The sequence below is a fragment of the Cryptotermes secundus genome, unplaced genomic scaffold (assembly GCF_002891405.2).
Source record: "Cryptotermes secundus unplaced genomic scaffold, Csec_1.0 scaffold309, whole genome shotgun sequence".
NCBI lineage: Eukaryota > Metazoa > Arthropoda > Insecta > Blattodea > Kalotermitidae > Cryptotermes > Cryptotermes secundus.
The window spans coordinates 562,655-589,090 of NW_019723305.1; the positions used below are offsets into that span (position 1 = coordinate 562,655).

At 37.3% G+C, this 26,436-nt stretch overlaps 1 protein-coding gene across 1 annotated transcript; it reads left to right on the forward strand.

Annotated features, from left to right (window-relative positions):
* Nucleotides 1–5,061: 5,061 nt before the first annotated feature.
* Nucleotides 5,062–25,478, forward strand: LOC111861727 (venom serine carboxypeptidase). Its single transcript, XM_023846529.2, has 6 exons — nucleotides 5,062–5,510; nucleotides 10,008–10,194; nucleotides 15,382–15,528; nucleotides 19,272–19,346; nucleotides 21,544–21,710; nucleotides 24,666–25,478. The coding sequence occupies exons 1-6, from the start codon at nucleotides 5,235–5,237 to the stop codon at nucleotides 25,203–25,205; spliced, it is 1,392 nt and encodes a 463-aa protein (XP_023702297.1). The 5' UTR covers nucleotides 5,062–5,234; the 3' UTR covers nucleotides 25,206–25,478.
* The last annotated feature ends 958 nt before the right edge of the window (nucleotides 25,479–26,436 follow it).

The following is a 26,436-nucleotide window of genomic DNA, read 5'->3' on the forward strand; positions in this document are numbered from 1 at the left end:
GGCCCGTCGATATCATCCGTGCATCCAACATCACGTTTATCGCCGTTGATAAATAAATTAAAGACCAAGTAGAGGCACTTGTCCCATCTTTTCACAAGTCTCTGAAAACCAGCAGCATAAAATTCTTTGGGCTGCTGTCGGAACTTGGCGGTGACTTCCCTTTATACAGCTTCATCGTCGGGAAAATGTTCAGCTGAAAAATGATGTTTAAGAGGGCCGAACAAATGGGAGTCGCTTGGAGCAAGACTCATCACCTGTGACAATTCGGGCTAGCATATCGTGTCCTTCATCGTGGTAGCGATTAAGATGCCGTAATGCCAGACCCATTCTTTGCATTTTGTGTTGTGGGGTCCCCTTCCTGGACGTTCTGGTCATAAAGAAAGGGACGGCTGTGACCACGAAAGTTTACAGGAAACCTATCCACACTGGCCGATATCTTAATTTCAATTCCAACCATCCCCTCATGTCAAAAGAGGAATTGTTCATAGTCTTCATGATAGAGCTACCACTATATGCCAGGACCGGCAAGACCGGTTAATGATGGTTAACAACCTGAAACGTGACCTGCAACTCAGTGGTTATTCTCAAGGCTTTATTGACTCGATTATCAGGTCCAAGGGCAGTAGCCATCAGAGAAAAGAGGAAAAGCCTCTTGGCACGGTTTATATCCCGTATGTCAAGGGGATCTCTGAGAAGTTTAAACGCATAGGAAACCAGTATAACATTAGGACCACATAAACACACTTTACGAACTTCGCTCGTGAGAACGAGACCAAAAAGGGACCCTCAACAGACGGCACATTGCGTTTATAGCATTCCCTGTGAATGTGGCAGAAGCTACATTGGTGAAACAGGCAGACCGCTGGCCGTGCGAATCCGCGAATACAGGCACAATCTCAAGCAGGGTCTTCTAGAGTTCCAAGTTGGCTCAGCATGCATATGAAGAGGGCCATAAGGTGGGCTGGGACGAAGCTAGGGTCTTGGAGATTGAAAGTAACAGCAGGTACAGAAAGTATAAGGAATCGCTTACATGGCATGTTCACCTAATCCGATCAGCCAGACCAGTTTGGATATTGCTCCCCTATGGATCCCCCTCATCAATGAAAAGGTTAACAAGTCAAAATGAAAGTTTTTATGAAAATCAGTGTCTTCCGCTACATTTGCTAGTTTTGCTCTCGAGTTTAGTCTTATTTTGAGAAGTCGCCTGGTGGCATGCTTCTTTATCTGCATAATTAGCTATACATCCTCTATATTTTTTACCCTCGCTTTTAACTTAATTCCTGGAACTTAATCCATACCACTGTTTTATCACATTTTTGACATGTGCATGCTTGGCACAAAAGATTTAGCTTGTCTTTTATTGTGCTTTTATTCTTATCTCTCAATGATGGAACCTGTTGTCAAGTGTTTATAGGCTGTTCTCTACTAAACAGGGTCTGTCTGTCCAGTGATTGAGACTAGCTCTTATTAACGGACCCAATTGAGTAGGTTTATCGTTCCCTATCCACCTGAGGAAGGAGACAAATGCAGTCTCTGAAACGTTGGGGTTTTTATCTTATGTATACTAGACTATTGATAGAGTCCAAAATAAACCTAATAGTTATGTAAAGTTATATAGAATATGCCAACTGTATTTAGGGTATTTAAAAATGTTTGAAAAGCAGAACACACTATCAGTAATATGATTTATAAGAGAATAAGGTGATAGAGACTTTGCTATGAGGAATAATTTAATCAAATATAAGAAATCTTTATAAAGGCAGTCCCTTTAAAGTAAAGTATGTTATTTTCAAATATGAAGAAGTATGGTAGTCCATCATGTAAGGCAGCCCACTGATTTCCTTTCTAATGTTCTTTCCGAAGGGTGCTGTGGTGAATACCTGGCAACAGCTGTTTGATGATCACCTTGTGAACACATTTGGAGCTATTTGATGATAGTTTGGTTTGAACAATAATCCAACTGTGGGACAGTTTTTAGATACTCTGAAGACTAACATCATCAATGCACTTGCTATCAGAGGTCTGTGTGGAACTATTTGTGAGTATGATGGTGCTACTGTTCTGGGTAACCTACAGTCATTGTTCAGGGCACCTGATGCTTCTTCACCAAATCTGTCCACAAGTCGTGGCAAGGAAACCCCTGATGATGTTCCTGAGTCTCCACTTTACTCAATAAGTACAGAAGGACATGGTTGTTGCAGTACATGCTGGTGATATGGAACTGTTCTCAGTGGCCTATGTCATTGCTTCCATTGCTAGACAGCTGCTTTGTGGTGTCAGCTGTGATGCATGTAAGACATGCCTGACATCTGTAGTGCTGCTACTAGCCAATGTCTTCATATATTTCAAGGAGTACAGTGATACAGAACGGTCTCTCACATGTCCTTCTGAGATGCTGGTGTGGAGACTGTTGGTACACTGTAACTCTAATGGAATCTATAATGACAGGCACTTCAATTCGTGTTGCAGCATATCACAGCTGCCATTAGGAGCACCACTGACTTGGAGTGGATTAGGTGTACTGGTTGTTCACTTCACTACCCATGAACACTAGATGGTATTGTGAGATGTCTTACAAGAATTTACATTCGTTGGTGATGTAAGTGAACAAACAGGTTGATGACCGAAGCAGCCACACAGAGGGCCACAGAGAGGAAGCTGAAGATACTGACACATCAGTAAGTCATTAGGAAAGTAATGCTTCTTCATCTTTGCCTTGTAATATCCTGCATATACTAGCCCCGGAAATTGGCAGAGAGCAGTTATTGAATTACTGGAATAATCAGGGCTTGAGGTGGGGCGGGATGTGGCGGGATGGCATCCCGGTTCTTTTCTAAATGGCTTAAAAACATCCTGTCATTTGTTTGGCAGTAAATGCAATGTACAATACCTTTTTTTAGGAAAACCATCCCGGTTCTATTTTCATTCCACCTCAAGCACTGGGAATAATATATGCCAACTGCTCACATGAGCATCAATAGATGTTTCGTAAGTTGGAGAAAGTAACCCTGGTGACAAGCAACTGCAACTACCATGCCTTAACATGCTCTTGTCTCAAACCTCTGGTAGTGAGTAATTTGTTGATAACATCGTCACCTACAGTCAGATTACGTACAAGAAACCTATTCTGATCTTCAGCTCCATCTCTTCCTTGCTTTGCAGACCTGTTTCCTTCTTCTCAGTATATTAGAACATCGCTGTCAGAAGATAGTCAGAGTTCATTCTGCCCTGTGTCTTTAAGTAATTATATTTCAATCAAGAATTGTGTGGGAAATTCTTTTTCAACACATATGGCTCTTGTTTATGTGTGGGTAAGAATGATGTGGCATTACTTTATAATTGACTTGCAATCTTCAGGTTACCTGATTCAGCGTGAAACACTGAAGAGCAGAATCAATGTCAGGATTCACTATGTATTTTGTAATTAAGTTTATTATCTACTTCCTAGGTAGGAAGTTTTAGTTAATAGTGTTGTGAGTGTTTACATATTTTATTCATCAAATTTTTTATTATGGGTATATTCCTTCAGCCATTGCATTAGTTTGGCCATATTATTGTGTTCAGCATTGAACTTGTGGAACATGTATATATTTAAGATTTTTAAGGTTCATTATATTCCTTCAGTAATTTCATAATGTTGGCCATATTATTGTGTTCTGCATTTAACTTATGAACATATATATCATACTTTCCAAGATTCATTATATTCGTTCAGTTATTTTATTATTTTTGCCACATTATTATGTTTAGTACAAAATTTTGAAACAAGAGCATGTTTCAGATGATGCAGTTTTGCAGAGTTCTGCTATTATATTATTGCTTTCCATTTATTATTAAATGCAATCGTAATCTTGTTAACAAGAGTGTGTATCAGATTCTCAAGTTTCATGATACTACTGAAATTAATAACAAACGGAAACCTCAGTAATATTGCTCCCTATATATATTTTATAACACATTAATGTAACTGAAAAGCTATGTTCTGTGTAGCTTTCAAGTGTAAGTTGTAAGTAAAGTTATGAAGTTGAATACAAGTATCTCTGATGGAAACAGAATTTTCTTTCACGTTTACTCACCATCAGCTTTCCTAAACTCAAGTATTCTATGTATGTGATAGATCAAATGTCCATTGCCTTTCAGTAAGTGGATGTTAAATTGATGTAAATGAAATGTTCATACTTTACAGGCACCAGTGAGAAACTTTCTCCCGATAAATAATGTTGCAACCTGATCTCTTGTACTGCAGAGGTTCTTACTCCGTTGTGTGTTTTCTGTTTTTGAACTGAGTTTTATATCACTTAGCTCATGCCCCTCCAGAAGGTTTTGAGTGAAGTTATGTGAAACTCAAATAAGATCTAGAAATTTGTAATGATGGTATATTGCTACAAGTATTATGTTTTTGGACATTATCCATTGTCTTGTCAATTTTTTAAAAAACCGTCCCGTTTCTTTTTCAGAATCCAGTCTCCAAAATGTTGTTTTGAAAAAGAAACAGGGCTATTTTTTAAAAAATAGACAAGACAATGGATAATGTCCAAAAACATAATACTTGTAGCAATATACCATCATTACAAATTTCTAGATCTTATTTGAGTTTCACATAACTTCACTCAAAACCTTCTGGAGGGGCATGAGCTAAGTGATATAAAACTCAGTTCAAAAACAGAAAACACACAACGGAGTAAGAACCTCTGCAGTACAAGAGATCAGGTTGCAACATTATTTATCGGGAGAAAGTTTCTCACCAGTGCCTGTAAAATAAGAACATTTCATTTACATCAATACAACACTCCCTTACTGAAATTCAATGGNTTATGGAATATACAATAAATGAATGAATGAATGGGAGGGAGCAATACACAAAGACTGGTGGTATGATAGCATACCCTCTTACCGACCTAGCTCTCGGCACTGGCGGCAACCATTATGTATCAATAGAGTATCCTCCGGACGCTCCGGACACTGCGGCTGCAATGATGCTTTGATGACGTCACGGCGGCTATGTTGCTCACCAATAGCATTGAGTTCAATTGAGTTCCCCTTCTCTTCTCTGACTGTGAGGATTGCGAGCGATTGCCGTCTGTGACCGGTCTGTGAGTAGGAGCTTCCGGTATTCTGGTAGTTTCTGCCCAGTAGAGTTGACCAGGAGCGACGGTCAAGGCCAAAACCGGAGGAGGCACCGCGGATGATTTAAGATTATTAGACAGGAACGAATATTTGCAGGGAGCTTTGAAATGCTTCTTCTGGTATTTTTAGTCTGGTCGTTTGTGAATCCCTCATCATGTTTTTTCAATGTTTACCCCAAAATAAAACAGATTTCCTTTAAAGGGGATCCCGGAGAACCCCTATATCTTACTCCGCTGATAGAAGCCGGTAAGATAAAGGAAGCACAAAGTGCGGCAAACGTTGGCCCGCTGAAAGGAGCAGAGAACATTACTAGCTTTTCAGGCTATCTTACAGTGAACAAAAAATTCAACTCTAATTTATTTTTCTGGTTCTTCCCAGTTGAGGTAAGAAACGTGTGTCGTACGAAATTATTTTTTGTAACCTAATCTAACGGACGTGGTTTAATTCTTGTGAGCCGTTTTGTATGGCCTGATCTTGCATGGCTTGTTAGGAAATTTGTTTTAGAAAGAAGGGTAGAAAGCTTCGTACGGGATTCTGATTGAGCCTAATCTGTGTATACTTATGCTTAGGAAAAGCAGTGCGCTACATACAGACCGTGTGTCATTTGTAATTTTATTGTGTGAAAAGTGAACACAGAATTCAGCCATAATTTAAACCATAAACATACATTTAAAGAAAATGTACCAATGAGTTGTTTCATTGATATCATCACACTTAAATAAAGTTGGAAATGTTCTGAGACATTTAGAAATGGCAAAGGTTGATGAATTTGGTTCCAGGGTTCAGTTTTGTGTTATGCCAAGTAAGATGATTAGGGGATGAAATTATGGTTTGTGGAGGCACTAGGCAAAAAGCGTTCCTAGCTTCCCTGTAAACGTTATAAGTTCATTTCTGAGAACAACTCAGAACGTTACCTTAGGTTTGCATTATTTAAGAAAAATGATAATCCTGACATTACAAAAAGGAGGTGTATTTTATGTGATTTTTGTATGAACTGACGTGGTGTGGTATGATATGTTGTGTCTGTAAGCAGCATAGGTTGAAGCATAGGATGAAGAGCTGTTAGCATCTGATGAATCATTGATAATTTGGTAATATCTAGGGGTTTGGCTCTTCCATATCTCTGGTGGTTAGTCACTAGCTTTCCACTGCAGTGGCCAGGGTTTGATCCCAGGTCAGGTCATGTGAGATTTGTGACAGACAAAATGCCACTGAAGGAGGTTTTTCTCTGAGTACTTCAGTTTCCTCAGCCAATCCATATTCCACTAACTGTTCCACTTCATTAATCATCCCATTATTTGATGCTGTGTAGTCACAATTCTGATAGTGTCATTAAATAATCCAAATTTAAATAAGATTATGGGACTCTGTAGGAATGGGATGCCATTATAATTCTTGGCTTCATCTTTGCCCTCCACCTGAAGAAAGATAGTACTTATCTCTTCCTTTGTTGGCCAGTGTTTAGTGTTCTTGGATTGTAAAAGCAGGTTGGCTTTCGTAGATGTTTGAGTGTCTTCTCTCCTGGATGTTGTAGCCATTTCTGTTGATATAATTGAACTTCTGTTATGCCTTTTGATTTTAATCATTTATATACATCATCATTTTGTTTCCCTGTGTAATTTGTAACACACATTTCAGAAATCTTATTTGAGAAGTTTCTGGTCACTTCTTATCTTACTGAATGTAATGGTTGAGTGGTTAACACTCAATTCATATTTGGGGAGTTAAAGTTCAAAATCTTGGCATAAGTACCAGCTGTTCTGGCTGAGGTTTGTCATAATTGTCCTTTCCCTATATACACAAACACCAACAATTCCATGAAGCAGAGATCTTCTTAAGTAGATAGTAGTTGCTCAGCTAGTCAGGACCCATGCCTTTCATGGAGTGTAAATGTTCATTGTTACATTCACAAGAGCCTACTACTGGTCCCTGTTCATGATAAAATGAGTCCAGACCATTCCCTCTAACCCTATTTCTCCTAAGATCCATTTAATTATTATCTTCCCACGTACACCTGGATCATGAAAATGACATTTTCCCTTCAGCTGTTGTGACTGAAACTGTATGCATTTGTTATCTCTCCTTGCATTCTACATGCTCCATCCATCTTAACCTTGATTTTATTGCCCTAATAATATCTGGAGAAGAGTACGGATTATGAATCTCTTCATTACACAGTTTTCTCCAACCTCCTCTCATTTCTTCCCTTGTTTTTCCAAATATTCTCCTCAGGACTCTGTTTCAAACAACCTCATTCTATATTCTTGCTTTAATGTGAGGGTCCCAAGTGTCCACCCATAGCTTATAGTTTTGCATATTTTAATCTTCAGGCTTTGAGGCTTTCACGGCGGTGACTATGAAGAAAGCNTTATGTTACAACCACTTCCTTCCACATTGTTTTTAATTCTTTATTCACCAATTGTCCTATCATGTGACACTGTATAACCTCAGTCGTTGAAAGTGTTAAATAAACCAAGAATAAATAAGATCTTATTTTGGTTTCTTAATTGGCACTGACTTCGCTGACAAGTGGCCGTCACTTGGTTGGTATAGTTCCCTTTCAGACAAACAACGGAGTTTTTTTTATTGTTTTCTTAATACTATGGTCCATTGATTTGTTGCAAGGCCAGTTTTATGAGAACATCAGAACTATATTGTTTTATATTCTCATGTTTCTCTCAAAAGTTCCTTAAAGTAAATGTAATTATTTTTTATATTTTTGTATATTTTCTCCTATTTCTATACTAATTTTGCATATTGATGCATTATGTTATGAATATGTAGATAAGCTGCCATACTTGTATATATGTATATGTGCATTTGTTTAAAACACCAATTGAATGCTGGCTCTGTGTAGTCTCAGTACTGAAAGTGTTGTTAGATAATTAGCAAGACATTCAGTAGAATGACCCAGTCAGTGTAAAGTACCCCAAAATTTAAAGTGATCAAGTATACATTCTTTGTTCAGTAAATAATGTGTAAGCTAAAGGTGAACTTCTCCCTGTGCATAATTAATTAAGCACCATGCTATAAAGACATGTACACCAAAGTTACACTTGACATATTCATGATCAGCAACATCACACTGGATGCCCAATTCAAAACAGAGGTTAATGTTTTCATATATTCATGGATAGTGTTAATGTGGGTTGCTGTGCAATATGTATGTCGAATTTTTGTATGTGTCCTTTTTATTTTATAAACATGGTGTAAATGAGATCAGGATGGGACAAAGGCCAAATAAATTTGTGTTTCTCTAGAAATGATGCACCTTGGGAAACATGCTACAGCATGTTGCATCCTGCCCCTTCATCCATATGAAGGAGGAAAAATGTTCAGCGGTAATTCATTAACTGCACTTGTATTGCCAATTCATCCAGTAATGGACATACATGCATTAACAACTCGTAACACATATCAAAATGTGCATCTCACACATATGCTCTCGTGTGCACATGTTGTTAATGAATTTCTTCTTGCTTTCAGTTCCACTAAACTGTATTTGCCAAAGGAACAGAAAGCAGCCTGATTATATCAGGTTTTATGCAGCCCTCTCAAAGAATGAAAGAACAATACTGTACTTTATTTGTTTCTTAAGGGCTGCCACTTTACCTAAGGGCCAAAAAAAGAACAAAAATATTTCCTCTTTGTATTAACCATAAAAGCAGTTGAATGAAAGTTGTTGCACAGAGACTGGGTGTTATCTGAACTGTGTGTGATGGAGAAAATTGCTTAATACTGGGTTCAATAAGAAAGAGTATTGTCAAAGTGAAGTATGTCACAGATAAAACAAGTTTATATAGCTTAACTCCATGTATTTATTGTCCATCCATATTGCAACACTTGTTTATTTGCTAGTTAAGCTTAATGTTAGTTTAACACTTTATGCACTTTGACGCAACATGTTTCGGCCCCAAACAGCCAAAGTACACAAACATAACATAATAACAATAGCAAACAATTAGAAAGCAACATTAACCTAGGGATCTTATAAATTACAGATTGCAGACATAACTGAAAAGTAGGCTATGAGCGTGAAGGGCAAGCTGCCGAAACAAAACACCAAGGACAAGTGTACACTTATGAACAATGGACATCAGCCCTTGTGAGGTGAAATAGAAATTTTAATGGATTTTATCTTGTTGTACCTTGAAAAGAGAACTACAGTGTGTGATTTTAACATGGGCTAACACAGTGTAGCAGTTTCAATATAATTTAATAAAATATTTGTAACATATCAAGACACCTGAAAATTGCCATCTGGGGCCAAAACCTGTTGTGTCAAAGTGTATAAAATGTTAAATTAAGATTAAGATTAAATAGTGAATAAACAAGTGTTGCAATATTGACAGACGATAAATACATGGACGTTAAGTTAAACAATTGCAACAGGATGCTAAAATACAGAATTACAAGTTTATATAGAATGAAAATATTTAATGGGTTGAACTTAAAAAAATATATTTCTCAGACCACCAGGGTATGTAGAGTAAAACATTTTTTCCTCAATTGGAACTCATTATAGATTTAAGGTATGTTCATTTCTTGTTTAATTTAATGACTTTTTGTCAGTTCCATAGATTTATACTGGTGAGAGACAAATGATAGGATTATTATGAATTGTAAAGTGGAAAAGTTTTGAGAAGAATCAGTTGTGACTTGTTTTAAAGTACTGTATAGGCATTTGGAAAGAGTGAGGAAAGCCACAAGAACCCTCAGTTCAGGTAGCTGGTGACATTTGAATCATTGACTTAACAGATAACAAACCCAAAGCAAACATGCAAACACCGCAAAGTCAACACAAAGGAGGAACAGTAATGAAAAGCAAAAGTGCTGCTTTTGCAACAGTATGAAATAAATTGTGTCTGTTTTGTGTTTAGAGTAATAATTATCCATCAGCTCCTGTAGTTCTATGGTTGCAAGGAGGTCCTGGGTCATCATCATTATTTGGTCTATTTACAGAAAATGGGCCATTTTCAGTAAACAGCAAATATTATTTGAAACTCAGAAAGTATTCTTGGACAAAAACTCATTCTGTCATATACATTGACAATCCAGTTGGAACAGGTAAGCTGAGTACTGAGCACTTTGTTACTGTTTTCCGTAAATGAAATAGAAGTACAAGTAAAATTATGGCATTTAACAATACAGTAAAGGAAGAACATACGTAGGTAAGTAAAAAATTATCCGCACTCTTGTTTTTCCAATCCATATATACAAAAGTAGGGGTTGAACAAGTACTTCATTTTTCTACATAGTCTCCTCCCTTTTCGATGCACTTGGTCCAGTGGTCCAAAACCTTGCGTATTCCCTCCACGAAGAAGGTTTTCGGTTGGCCGTGCAACCATTTATGCACCACTTCCCCCACTTCTTTGTCTGTAGAAAATCAAAAACCTCGTAAAACATCTTTGAGTGGTCCAAAGTGATGATAGTCGGAAAGGGCGAGATCTGGGCTGTAGGCAAGGTGTTCCAGGACCTCGAAACACAAATGGTTAATGGTTTCAACGGTCTGGCCATCCTTGTGTGAGTGTTCATTGTCATGCAACAACACTTTCTTTGACAATAGGCCTCGGCGTTTGGTGTGAATTGCTGGCTTCAGATTGTTGGCCAGCAAATCACTGTATCTTGCACTGTTGATCGTACACCCTTTTTCCAGGTAGTCTTCCAGTGTAGGCCTTTTTGAGTCCCAAAAAACGGTTAGCATCACCTTTCCCATGAAAGATTGTGTCATGAATTTTATCTTCGTTTGCGATCCCAGGTGTTTCCACGCCATACTCTGGCTTTTGGATTCTGGCTCATAGTAATGAACCCACATATGAATTTCAGCCCCTGACACACCTTCCAATCAGAGAAATTGGATCACTATTCTTTGTTAATCATTGGTGCACACTGCCAGCAGAGCGGCCATGTTTACACTGTCACAGCGTCAAGGAAAATGATGCGATCAAGGTAAAACTTTGATCACGTGACCACAGTAGTACCAACTCTAACAATGCAAGGAGGCAGTGTGACAAACCTAAAGATGTGTTATGGAGAAAGTGCGGATAATTTCTGACTTACCCTCGTACATTGACAATTGGGTTTGAGGTTCACAGTGATGGGTATGATAAGTTCTGTCTCTTGGGATATGACACTATGTATCCTTGCTGCCTTGATGTTATTTCTTGCTTAACTTATTCTTTGGCCCTGAAGGTGGAAATGGTATGTTACTCTGAAATATTGGTTGATGTTCTCTGGACTGCACAATGTTACATCCTGGAAGATAGATCTCATCATAGATTGACAGTGTTTGAGTACAGGATGCTGAGGAGAATATTTGTATGTAAGGGAGAAGAAGTAAAAAGCAGATCAGAAAAATGTTTTGTTATTCTAACCTAACATTAGGATGATGAAGTCAAGGAGTATGAAATGGCAGGGATTGGTAGAATGTGTGGGAGAGATGACGCATACAGAGTTTTATATGGGGAACCTGGAAAGAAGAAGCCACTTGGGGTTACATGAGTATAAATATGTGAATAATATTAACTGATAGGGTTTGAAATTGTGTACTGATTTCTCTGCTTGAGGGTGGAAACCAGTGGCAGGCTCTTGTTTTTTCTTTCTTTTTTTTTTTTTTTTTTTTTTTTTTTTTTTTTTTTNCAATTCTTCGTAAGATGAGGCACCAACTATACAGTTAATTAATTTGCAACATCATGGGCCTCCTATACATTCTTATATAAAAGAAATATCAAATTTCCAATTTGTCCATGGAAACGTATGAAAAGTAATAAATCAACAACTGTTTAGATGTTATATAACATCAATTAAATTTTATCTTGTTTTATACAATAACTTTTAGTTTTTTATATAATCTGGCTTATTGTATTTTTACACAAAATATTTTAAATGATTAATAACATTGTATCCAATCTAATGTACTGCAGTTCAATAGTATATGTTTGTTGATATGTGTTTGCCTGAAGATGGCCGTTAGTGGCTGATGCATGTAGCAAAACTATAGCTGAGCGCTGACCTTGATTTTTTCTGTTTGTTGTGTTGTGATGGTTCAATAAAGTTGTGTATGGTTGTGAACGTATGGATTACATGAAAGTCAGAGAACGCCTTGGTTAGCTGAAGGGCTCTGCTCCACAGAATTAGGTAGGTGGTTCAAGGGGAACTCTGAAAGTGAATGGGATAAGTGGAATGAACTCGTTGCACAGATATATGGCATTCTGTGACAGATTAAATTTCACAAAGTTGTTGTGTCTCTTCAAATATGTCAACAGCTAAAGTGCCAATGTCATTTTTCTAATAGAAGGTATTTTGGTCTGTCACACTATTTGACATTAAGTGACCAGCAGCACCATTGAGTGCGACCAGTTGGTTCAGTTACACAGAAACCTTTATATGTTTCAGTCTTAAAGAGACCATCATCTGGTGCTCAACACATGAGGAAGCGCTTTACACTGCCTTCTCTCTAGTGTTTCCAACCAAAATGTAGTATGACCTCTTCACTTCATTTATTTATGCTTCATGTCCTATTCATGATCCATGATTTAATTGCTGTGCTTTAGTTTGTCAACACTGAGAATCCCTTTCATTCAGTTTCCTTCAAAATACTGTACTTAGCTATACACTCTGGTACTGCCTGTATACTCCAAAACATTACTAGAATCAACATATGACCTCAGACAGTACAACTTACATCTTTGAAATGACAGCCCCTCAGCAAATATTTAACTTGCTTGGTGCAAGGTTTGGAGAGTACAGTATTGGGAAACACCACATTATAATACTTGGTAAGTTTTTGGTTGCACAAGCAATGACTGGTGTACCAGGGTATTGTTATGTAGCTGTACACAGCTTCTGGCCATGCACCGAGGTAAATTGACTTCTGTGGATGAGTAAGCACCTTCTCTTGTTCTTTTGTCATTGCCTTTCCACTTAGAGAAAACTTCCAGACATCACCTTCTCTTGAACATTTCTGCCAGAGCTCTGTGGCTCTTAGAGAAGATGATATCTTTAACATGGAGGATTGTCATTTATCTTAGGGTTCATATACAAAACACCAGATTTTGTTGCTGTGATGATTTTCCAGAGACTAGATTGTTATCTGTTGTAGTGATGAACTCATCACTGATCCTATTGCTGCCGTCACATTGTTCCTGCATAAGCATCCTGGGATTTTATGGCAACTACTAATTGAAATTCTGAGTTTCCTTACAATTTTTTTACTGACTCATTATCAGAGATGTAACCTCCTGCATCTTTCTCACGTTGCCTTCATTCTGAATGTTTTAGGCTATTCACCGTGCCAGTCAGCTTTGGATGAGTCATGACCATTCTTGAACCTGTGGTGCAGTTGAGACACCTTGGACCAAGTTACTATTTATTTGCTATGCACTATTCAAATGTGTGCAGTGCTTGTCACCAGTTTTCTCAATTATTGACTTTTCAAGGTGACCCATGCCCTACCTTCACAACTTGCGCACTATGTTCTACTTTGGGACCAACTATGCCTACTAGCCTAATAGCAGCTGGACAGTTCCATTATGTGTAGGTAGCATGTGTGCCAAGACATATGTGAGCAGACCCCATTATCCCTGCAACAGTATCTATGTACATTTGTCTTTAGTTTTTTAGATATGAGTGAGAAAAGTGAAGGATTCTGATCTGAACATAAGAATTTCTAGAATCTGATGTGCTCTGAATTTTATCATGAATATAATTTTGATTTGTCATTGTCATTCTCGGGGCAAGCGGTGGCGTAGTTGGTTGAGGGGCTATGCTACTAGCTGGAAGGTCGCAGGTTCAAATCCCAATGAGGTCATTGGGTTTTTTCAATTGACCTAATCCTTCCAGCCACACTGGCCCTGGGGTCGACTTAGCCTCTAACAGAAATGAGTACCAGGAATTAATTAGCCATTTTTCCTGGGGAGTAAAGTGCGGCCAGCGCATAAGGCTGTGACAACCTTACCGCCATCTTTGAGCTGATTGTCTAGATAATGTGGGACCCTCAACATCTCACAATCTTATGGGCCTTCACGGCCCCTTACAGGGATAGCTTTACTTTACTTTTTACTGACTTACATTGTCATTCTCATGTTCTTGAACTTAACAATATTTGCAGAGGATTTGTTACTTATCATTATGTTAAGATTATAACAACCAATAAAAGGTAGAGTTGTCCCTGTGCTTAACTATTAAGCACTACACCATGAAGGTGTATGGGTGATTGCATGTATAGATCCACATTTTCTTGGCCTTGGCACTAGCTGGAAGTGAGTGGTCAGCTTCACGCCCTGGCCGCTTTACCTCTGGGGGAAGAATCCCCAGTACCCATTGGCTAGGAGGTTGGGTGGTTCCAAGAGCTGGTCTGGATGTCATGGAGAAGAGAATATTCTTCAAACTCTGACCCCTCGGTCATCCAGCCCCTAGCCAGTCACTATACTGATTATGCCATCCCGGCTCCTATAACAACCAGTTGCTGATAGAATAAACTCTTTTGGAATGTGATCAATGCTTGTCATTCTATGCCTTTTAAACTTTCAGTAACCGTTTCAGTTTCGTATATGCAATTTGTCAGACCTGCCGTAAAGTCTGTCTACTGATTTTCAGTGTTTTGAAGAGTAAATAATAGGAGCATATGTAAGTTTGTCTTTTGTATGGTATTTCATGTAGGCCTGTGTTTTGCATCAGATTTATAATGCCCTTATAAACGTGGCTAACCCTAGTAGTGGTACCTAGACTCACCATTACTGATACCAGAGTGCACCAGTGGATATGATCTTGAGCCAGATCAATTCACCTTCCAACATTTTTCTTAAAATCATCTTAATTATATCTTCATTTTCCCATCTCAGTCTTTTAAGTGGCCACTTTCAAAGAGATCTCTACATAATTACTTTGATTTCATTATTTGAACAGTACTAGGTGATCTGTATAAATCTTGAAGATCCTAATTATACCATATTTTAAATTTCCACTTACTGCACTCTTCTTAGGTCGAGATGTCTTTGTGAGCCACTCTGTTATCAAATACTTGGTAATGCGCATTTTCCTGTTCTCACAGCTGTGACTGTAAGGAGAATTATCAAATGGAATGTGATGCTGTGTAGTGTAATAGAAGAGCAACTTTCTGCTTGTGTGGAGAAAGCTTCAGAGCCAGAGATAAAGGCAGCATGGTTCTTCAAAATGTTGGTACACATGTACCAGATTACATGGTGTTATCCCAGAAGATAGTACTCTTCAAAATGTTGATTGTTCTTCTTCCAGGTTACAGTTTTACTGAGAGTGATGATGGGTATGCAAGGAATGAAACTGCTGTTGGAGAAGATCTCTATAATGCTCTCTTGCAGTTCTTCCAGTTATTTCCAGAATTACAGCAAAGTGAATTTTATGTTACAGGAGAGTCATATGCAGGTAAATCTAAATTTGTGTAGCTTGTCAAAGGGACTCCATTTTGTAACAGCTGGTCAGCTGTTTTATGTATGAGGAACCTGACTGGAAACTGAGCATATGATCTACCTGCTGGATGTGTGGTAGCTTGTTTGGTTTACTTAACCCTTTATCTGGCATTTGTGTGCAGGCTCTATTCTGCAGAAAATAAAGAGGTCCCAAGTAAGCTCTGCTTAACTGTCACTTACACACAGGATGACTGTAATGCTGTTCACTTGCTGTAATTATTTATTAATCAGAATATCATTCTTGCCATATGCTGCATGTCAAGTGAATGAACAGCTTCACTGGAATGTTGTGTACAAGCCATGGCTAAATTTAGACTAATGAACTACATGCAACAAGGTGCTACAATGTAGAATTAAGAAATGATGAGATTTCCTTTAAGGCTAAATGCAATTTAATTGGGCTTCTGCATATACAGCAGCCACAGTAAAACCTTTTAGTAAATGGTAATTTCAGGGGGGGGAGGAGTAGAAAAGGTCTGTAAGCTGATATGAATGACTTGTATGGTAGCCAATAATACAGCAGTTTCCATATAAATTTTTTAAATTTTGTTTTCATTATTTGGGATGTTATTAATCACCGAAACGTTCATTGTATTTAATTTGGAGGAAGAGCAGTACCTTGTCATTGGGACAAAGGATCTTTAATTCTTGTATCAAATATGTTTCCACATTTTTCCTGTTGTGCTAGCATAAGCAATTTTGCCATTTGGATAAGTGATCCAAATTGGCAAATTTTCCTACGTTGCTTGTCAGAATTCTCTAAACTTAAGAAGGCGCCCGAGAACAATACTGACATCTAATTTTTGCTGATGGATTTTAGATCCTTTGTCAGAGACTAGAAACTAGCAGTAAAGTGGTTTAAAAGACCATTACTTTCTTTCAGTCATCTGATCCAGCCCTTATTATTATTATTATTATTATTATTATTATTATTATGCCATATCATTTGGAAGCCTTGTCTAATATTAGGGCACTAGCTGTCATGTACACTGATCCAGATAAAAACTGTTCTCCGGGTGCATATCCACTAAATAATAATTTTCTCTTGTCTAGAATCACTATTCTTAAACAGTAACAGTATTGTCTTTGTGGTCATTACAATGAGGACTTCAAATCCAGCAATTAAACATAAAAAATGGAAAGTTGTACAAAAACGTGCAGAGCTGAAGTAATAAAAATATGCCAGTACTCTAGTACATATTCCATTAATATAGTGAGGGAGATATTAAACACATTTGTATGCCAATACACAATATACATCAATATACCACAACACACTGGATACATAATAGGGAACAGAAGTGAGGCTGACATGACACAAAGTAAAAACATATAAGTGGAAATAATAACTAACTTATCATCCAAAGTTTTTTTATAATAACTTTACTATGCCTTTTTCTCCAATTTTTGTAAAATATTTTAATTCTTAACAGATCTTAATGTATATGTTTTAGACAGCAGTTATTGAACATTTAAATTAATTCAGATGGTAATATTTATAATTGATATGTAATTTAATTCTGACATTGATTTTAAAATTTGGACCTTGAGAACGTGACTGTCAGTAGATACCAACAATAGAAATACCACAGTATGTGTTTTAAAATTTCATTAATGGATCCACTGGGGAGTTAAAGACAGAAATCAAAACAGAAACTTGTGGTAATGCATTAAAAATCATGAAACACACTATGTGATACCCACCTGTGTGTTTTGTAGGTCAGAACTGGAATAGTAAAACATGCATTTCCCAAGATAGCATTCATGATTTTCATTCATTCACTATTGAGCTATGGAATTATTTTTTGGGGTAATTCACCCCTTAGTGTGCATATTTTTAGAATTCAAAAGAGTATAATTAGAGTCATGAGTGGGTTGAGACCTAGAGACTTGTAGAGAGGCATTTAGGGAATGGGGAATATTGCAGTTGCAGTCGCAATATATTTTCTCATTATTGATGTTTGTTGTGAATAATATGGGCTTGTATATAAGTCAGCGCAAATTCATGGCCTGAAAATGAGGCGTAATTTTGATCTCTATTGTCCTCAGGCAAATTTAACAATTTACCAGAAAGGTCCTTATTATTCTGGCATTAAACTTTTTAACCATCTTCCATTGAAGATTAAGGAATTCGTCTGTGATATGCAATTTAGAGTGGCTTTACATGCCTTTTTACATCGTAAATCTTATTATACTTTGGATGAATATTTTAACTAGGATTGTTATTGAGTGTTTATGTTATTTATTTATATTTAAATTATAATGTAATTATATTGTAAATGTGATGTAATTGTAGTACATATAAGGGTATTAAGTTAATATCATGTTAATATTGTTGTATATATATATTATCTAGCGACTACCTGCTACTTAGCAGGCTTGTTGTGAGACCGGTTCTGTATCCAAGGGCTTCGGCCATGTAAGGATGTGTTGGAACATGCAAATAAATACAATACAATACAATGAATAACAAGAATGTAACTGACCAGACAGTAGGATTCTACAAGCTGTGATCAGTTCACATCCTCATATCCAGTTTATGGTTGAACCTTCTATACCTAGGTAGTGCCACATCAGACTTTCTGACATGAACATATATATGTGCCTCTCCCATGTGTGCCCTGTCTACCTCATTTACTGTTCTTACTAAAAATCCTTTATTGGCATTTATATTTAAATTAACAGAATTAGTTTGATAAATATGAGTATGTATTTTGGGGTAAAATACAGTTTAATGTTCTGTTTTGAATCATGGAAGATTACAGCATGGATTTACATTTAATGTTTCAATGTTGAGACCTATAACTTGCTTTTATTCATATATTCTCACATCTGGTAATTTCTTCCAACCACAGTGATATGAGCTCAGTGGTAGAATATGAACAAATGCATCCCCAACTTTTTTAATGGGTTATTTGTAATTACTTGCATAAATTTGTGATGGTAAAAGGTAAAATGGTGAGGCTGTCCCTGTGCTTTAATAATTAAGCACTATGCCATGAAGAATATATGGGGGAGTGGAGGTATTACTCCACCATTCCTGACTCAGCACTAGATAGATGTGAGTGGTCAGCTTCATGCCTCGGCCACTTTATCCCTAGAGAAAGAGCTCCTGGTACCCTTTAGACAGGATGCTTAAGTCTGTAATTTACTACAGAAAACTGTCTTAATTGAGCTGAGTTATATGAGCATCATCAGTGTATATCAGACTACTAAGTCTGCAGCTTGAGAGGATGGTAGACACTATCAGTCAGTCAGTTTCCATGCATGCTTTTTCTTATTTTTGTCTTAGAACCATACTGTCTACTCATGGAAACATGGTACATAATCGTTATCTCATTTTACAAAGTAAACAGAATTGAACAGATTATATAAACATAGCTTCTAAGATCCCTATAGATTTTAAGACATTAAAATTTCTCTGTACCGTCATATCCAGATTGGTTCCAGGCCTCACCCAGTGAATGCTGGGACCTCTTTTCCGAGTGAAAAATCATGCAGCATTTGAAGCTGACCATTCACCTCCATCTAGTGCTGAAACTCAGAATGTGCTGAGCCAAATGTCAACTCTTGCAGTATGATGTGATGCTTTATGAAGCATAAATTGACCTTACCTTTTTGCCTTCATATACTCAGACTTCTTTCAGTAAAAATAAGATAGGAACATAACTTTAACATGTTTTATGTCTTTGTTCATAGGCAAATATGTGCCTGCTCTTTCATACACTATACATACAAAGAATCCAGGTGCAAAGCAAGTTATTAATTTTAAAGGTAAGAATAAAACCACTGTCATCAATCTAAACATACAGCAAATCAAGACAGAAGGATTCTATAAATTTTACTGCCTTGTGGAATTTAACATAATTTCTCTGTCTGATTTGAGGGTTATAAAGTCTGATGAGGAATGTACAACACAGTTTTCTTTAGACACACTTATTTAGAGAAAGGTAGGTTTTACGTGGTGGAACGGTGCATTTAATGGATGCTCAGAAATAACCAACGTCTATTCTTGTAATATTAACAGGACCCACATAACATTTTACTGATGTAATGAGTTAAATAAAAGAATAAATGTGGACAGCTGAACACGATGTGTATGGAAAGAAATGACCTGAAGATATTATTTTATGTGTGCATGTGTATACATGGGTGCCTCTAAACCAGAAATGAGATGGACATAGAAAACAAAACATAAAAGGTAAATTTGGGGGAGAAAAGGCTGTTATTTCTGAATATCTGAAAATTTTATCATGACCTTTACTCTCATATTTTGTCATGCAGTATATTTTGATCTGTAAAAAGAATTGAATACTTTAATTTTGAGATTGGTTTTCATAATAGATGCTGAATCTCGGAAGGAACTCCAAACTGCACTGATAATAAAATAAATTATACAAATATGAAATTTCAGTGTTGGATAAAATCATTATCTCAGTTGAGGAATTTCCTAATTCTTTATTAACAAATAGACAAATGAAATATCTGCATGTAAATAATGGCCAGCTTCTGTCATGCTCAGGGAAACCCAACATGCTGTTCTAGGACACAGGGAAAATGTAACCAATCTTCTGCCATTGCTAGGATACGGGGAGGAGAGTGATAATTATGGTGGATAAATAAGTGGGAACGGAAAGGAATATGGGAGAAAAGAGAGGAGAAAACAGGTACAAAGGGAAAAGAAGAATGTTAGAAAGCTGTATGAATATTGTGACATGTAGACCCATTGCTAGGCAGCAACCATGAAATTAGCAACTATACAGTGGCCGTTACTAAGCAGCGGCCCATAAACAGCAACAGAGGAACACTGTTTTCTGTGTGGGGTTAGCTGTTGTGAGCTGTTGCTGTGAGAAGCTGATAGCTGAAGCTGGGGAACCCAGAGGAAGGGGAACATTCACCATTGGAAGCCACTGCCAAGTAATGGCTAGAGCAGACTGTAACAGACTGAGAAGACCTAGTGTGCCCTATAATAATTTGTGAAGTGTGTAGAACAGTGAGAGCATAATACTTTTAGTATTGAGTTGTGTAAGAGTTCAGTAAATTCAATTACCAATCCAAACCCCATCTGTAGTCAGTCTGTCACACAACAATATTTCCAGCACTTGATTCTCATGTATGTAATATTAATATCAAATATTAACCTTAGTTGTCTGAAAAACAGGAGATTTTTAAATTCCCCAGTACTACAGAGCTGCCAGTCTCAATATAATTTGGAGGTAATACTACTAGTATTGAATAAATGGAATACTTGATCAATAAAGGTTCGTATTAATGAATAACAAAAATGTAAAAATCTGTCAGTTACGAATCATAATAGTTAAGTGACTGAAACAAATTACAGCCAAACTCCAGTAGGATTGGGATTTTCCTCAACATGAAAACAGAACAATTCCAGGGTCTTTGCAGATGCAGTGCATACTGGTCGAGGCTTGAAGCTGATAACTCGGCCCCATCTTACCATCTTAGTGTCAAGGTGCAGAATGCAGAAATCTTTACTTGCATACCTGCAGTATGCTTTCACATGAACGGTAGTTTTACCCATATCCACAGTCAGTGCATTCATATAAAATGAAGGTAACTGCATTGTAGAAGGTCATACAGGTGGTCAATAAATTACCTGCTTTCATACAGTCTCAAGGTTTGTTACCACATTCACAAAAACTTAATAGTGAATCATATCCAGAGCCAGCTGAATCTAGTCCAGACCTTCACATACTCCTTTCTCAAAAATCTCTTGTAATATTATACTCCTATCTATACAGGTCTCCTAAATGATGCCAAGGCTGCACCATCCATAACAGTAAAGAAGTTAAAAATTGTCCTTGACTTGTGACAAATTGAAGTTTACTGTATTTTATACACATACTCATTAATTCTCCTCGGGATTTTCGGGTAAGAATGTGAAGTGCTTCTAATGCAGGAAGGAGTAATTTCCCATGTCATATTAGATTTCCATGTGTTTCTTTTGCAGGTATGGCTATTGGCAATGGTCTCTGTGACCCTGAGCACATGCTGAAGTATGGAGATTATCTTTACCAAATTGGACTTATAGATGTGAATGGAAGGACAGTTTTTCATAAAATGGAAGATGTGGCGATGAAATATATTCAGGAAAAGAAGTGGAATGAAGCTTTTGACGTAAGTTATAAACACAAATGATTAATCATGTCATGAATACTCATCATGGTATGGACCCATTTCATTTTATGTTTTAAATTAAATATGATCATCACCATTGGTTTAGCAGATGTTTTGCAGTGACTGCAACTTACTTTGTTACCAAATAATATTGATTGCGTCTGAATACGGAAACCATAGAATTATTAATTTTAGTCACAAATATACACGTACATACCTTCCACAGATTTCCTTTGTGTTTTTGGCACCTCTTTGGTTTGATCTTCCTGTACTGTTTGTCAAAGATAATCAAAGGAGAACTGCTTCAGTGCATAGAGACATAAATCGTGTTAAATATCCACTGTATTGAGGTGAACCATCCTCCATTGGGATGGTATCCATACCAAGTTTAATGAAGATCTGTATATTTGTTTAAACTTCTAAGCATTTAAACCCCTGCTTCACACTCAGATGGAATTTAAAGTGTTAGTTTTAAATACTGATTGCACCAGATGAGAGAAAAATATACAAGGGGTGGACAGAGCAATGGCTGCATTGAAAGAACTTCAGTTGGAAACACTGAATGTTCTTCCATTTGTTTACACTTTGTAGTGCTTGTGTCAATGTATTAGTGATTGTTTTGAGTGACAGTCTTCGTGAAAGAATCAGCAGGTGGGAGACTCATCTGATTTTGAAAGAAGACAGATCATTGGTACACATTTAGCTGGAGTGTCTGTGACAAACACTGCCACATAATTAGGTGTATCGAGAGCAGCAGTTTCTAAGGTTATGTGGGCTTATACGAATGATGGGAAGACAACATCAATGAAGAGGGACAGTTGGAGAAAATTGACATTGACAGAGATTGTCATACATTGAGGATTGTTTAAAAAATTCACACAACTACTGCAGCATAGGTGACAACAGAACTGAATATTAATCTTGAACACCCTGTTACCACAAAAACTGTCAGCTGTGAGCTTCACAAATCCAACAACCATGGTAGGGCCGCAATTGCTAAACTCCTGATTACTGAAAATAATTCTCAGATGTGTAAATAGTGGTGTCATGACGATAAAACCTGACAGCAGACAACTGGAAAAACACGCATAATATGGTCAGATGAGTCGTCCTTCATGCTGTTCCCTACATCAGGAGGAGTTTATGTTTGGAGAATACCCAAGGAAGCCTGCAGCCTGGAATGCATGATCCCAACATTGAAACATAGGGGAAGTTCTGTGATGGTTTGGGAAGCAATATTGTGGTACAGTATTCTGTTGGTCCCATTTTTACCCTTAATGGCCAAATTACTGCAAGGGAGTATGTGGACAGGCTGGGTAATCAGGTGCCTTCCATAATCCAGACGTTATTTCCAAGATGACAATGCCCCCATTCACACAGGTGAAACTGTTCAGTCATGGTTTGAAGAGCATGAAGGTGAACTTAAGCATCTACCCTGGCCATCGCAATCACCAGATTTGAACGCTATTCAACAACTCTGGTCAGTTTTGGAGACTAGAGTGAGGAAGAGATTCCTAAAGAAACTTGAAGATGTTCTTCAAGAATAATGGTACAAAATTCTGCTAGAGACTGTTCAAAACCTGTACAAGTCTGTTACAAGAAGGGCTGCAGCTGTATTGAAGGCAAAAGGTGGTCCAATACCATAATAATAGACTAATGTGTACAGTATCTGTAATGTGTCCATTATTTTGTCCAACCCCTGTATATCATTGCTGTTAATATATGTATCTCAAACAAAAACAATGTAATAGAGGAATGAGTGCCTCATACTTTGAAAGTTTCATCATTTTTTGACCAAATTCCATTTATTTGTGCCAAATGAATATTATTGTTATTTAAAACAAAGAACCTGCAGAAAATTTATGAACTTAAAAATGAATACTTAAATAAAAATGTGACTGCTGTAACCATGCATAGTAAAATTGCATTTTTTTTATATTTATTTATTTTTTTTTTATTTTTTTGGCTGACCACTCACCGTTAAGATGTGAGATTGTCAATATATTGGACATTCCACTGCTAACCAAGTCATTGAAATGTTGATATGTTGGATGTTAGTCCTTTAAAGGTTAAAGATGAGCGTATGGGTAGGAGACACTTGGTAATGCTATAGTCCTCCCTTTCCTCAGAAGGGGGAAAGTAAGAGAGTACATTAACATTATGTATTTGCCGCTCATTGAACTGTAAAACTTGTATATTTTTTCCCAGGTTTAAGATAGAGAAATTTATTTATAATTTTCAAATTAACTTCTGTTGCAACTCCATACTGCTTGTAGGAAACAAAGTAGCATGACATTTGATTTTTATGTCATTGTAACAAATACAAATGTTGTAACTAAATTTTGAACAAACAAATAAATACAAATTAATTAATCATATCAAATTAGAAATAGGCCTTGGAGAGGTTGGTTTCACTCACTTGGCAGAGTGCTTTTGGTGTTTAAGTGTACATATGAAACCCCAACCCAAAAGTAAATGATGCAGATGTGAAACACAAAGGGACTGGATCAAAGGCTGTGTCATAGCTCAAGCAGTTAGTTGCTGGCTTCCCACCATGGCAGCCCGGGTCTGATCAAGTGGGATTTGTGGTGGACAAAGTGGCGCTGAGGCAGGTTTTCTCCGAGTACTTCGGTTTACCTTGCCAATCTTCATTCCACCAAATTCTCCATCATCATAGTCACCCGGGGCAGGTACAATAGGCCAATCAGTGGCCGACATGCCAAGTGGACCCAGCTGGACTCCCCCCCACTATGCAAATTAAAAAAAAAAAAGGGGACTGGATTATTTGCGGGACATTGTACTATAAAATTACTTTAGTGGTGTTAATATTGAGATTAGCTCTTAGCAGACAATCAAGATATTACTAAATTAAAACATTCCTACATTGATTATGAAAGAAGGGATCAAATGATGTGTATTTCAGTTTTATGTGACTTCCATTTTCTTTTATTACAGGTATTTGATAAGCTATTGAATGGTGATGTTCACGGTGGAACTGTCCTCTACAACTTGACTGGCTTCAGTTTCTATTTCAATTATTTGCATCATAAAGGAGAAGGTAATGATGCATTGGGAACCTACATTCAGCTTGCCAAGGTGCGAAAAGCTATCCATGTAGGCAACTTGACATTTCACACAGACAACAAAGTGGAAGAACATCTGAAGCAAGACATTATGCAGTCTGTGAAGCCATGGGTGGAAATCTTACTCGAGGAGTACAGGGTGCTGATTTACAATGGGCAGTTGGATATCATTGTAGCATATCCCCTTACACTGGGATTCTTGCAAGCTCTAGATTGGAGTGGAGCTGCAGCATATAAAACAGCACCAAGGTTGCAGTGGCATGTTGGTAATGATTTAGCTGGATATGCAAAATCTGTAAACCATTTGACAGAGATTCTGGTAAGAGATGCTGGACATATGGTTCCATCAGACCAGTCTAAGTGGGCATTTGATTTAATTAACAGGTTTACTGCTAACAAACCTTTCCACTGATCCTGAAGAAGCTGTTTACATTTATATATGTTTCCTTCTTTGGTCTCCCCAGTAATCACTCATTTGAAGCTCTTAATACTTGTGAGGTAACAGTGTCATATATACCTGTACCAAAGTTGTGTTAAAATTTGGAGCCATTTATTTTAAAATATTTTAATTAATTATATTATATATAGTCAGTGGGATAGCACAGTCGGTATAGCAACTGGCTACAGGCAGGACAACTGAGGAGTCTGAGTTCAAGTCCGGGTAGGACCAAGAATTCTCTCTTCTCCAACTNAATATAGTGCTTAATTAGTTAGGCACAGAGATAACTTTACATTATATATAGTGAGTAGACAAACTTATAACATACTGTACTTGCCAATGTTTCTAATTTTAATACACAAAAACAAAAGTTTGTACAACATTTATAGTATGTTAATGAATATATGGAGATCTAAATGATTAACATGGATCTTAGAGGTAGGTTGTGAGGATTTGAACTAGGATGAATGAGCTTATGATAGTGTGCAGTAGTGAGCTTTTTTGAACAACAGCATGAACTTTCTAGTTGCAAAAAACAGGGAACTTTGTGGCCAGATGAGTGAATGTGACTTTGCGCCATGGAATGAGTTTCTGTCATTGTTAAATCTGCACAATTTGTAGGCTTTCAATTCCAAGGAACACAGTTCTTGAGAAGCTAATATTCACTCAGTGTGTCCACAAGAGCCTACTACTGGTCCATATCCTGAGTCAGGTGAATCCAGCACACACCATGTTTCTATCAGATATGTTTTAGTATTGTCCCATTTGCACCTAGGTGTTTCAGGTCCCTTCCCTTCAAATTCTCCAGCTAAAACTTTGTATTTCTCATTTTGTACATGCTACGTGCTCTTCCTATCTTGTCCTCCTTTATTTTATCGGCATTTGATATGGAATTCAAATTGGGAAGCCTCATATCACTTCTTCTCCTCCATTTAATGCAAGTATTGGGTGTTGCAAGTCCATCCCAGTGTTCAAAAGTTTTAAGACATATTGCCATCTACTTTGGACCCCCCCCCCTGGGNGGTTTATGTAAAGTAAGCTAATTTTGGTAGCCCACTGTCTAGCATTCTGTTTAGATGCTTTCTGAGTGTAGTTTACTTCTGCCATAATCTCAGCTTGCAGTACATCTCTTTATCTTTGTGTCTCATAAAGTTACTGCTAACTTGAATACTGTTCTGATTCTTATCCATCCTTTTGCAACTCG

What these genes read in the sequence shown, in the direction of transcription:
- LOC111861727 (XM_023846529.2), top strand. Translation starts at nt 5,235, where the DNA reads ATGCTTCTTCTGGTATTTTTAGTCTGGTCGTTTGTGAATCCCTCATCA. An exon ending in TACAGGAGAGTCATATGCAG is followed by an intron (nt 15,529 to 19,271) that starts GTAAATCTAAAT and finishes CTTTGTTCATAG; the next exon opens with GCAAATATGTGCCTGCTCTT. An exon ending in AGTGGAATGAAGCTTTTGAC is followed by an intron (nt 21,711 to 24,665) that starts GTAAGTTATAAA and finishes CTTTTATTACAG; the next exon opens with GTATTTGATAAGCTATTGAA.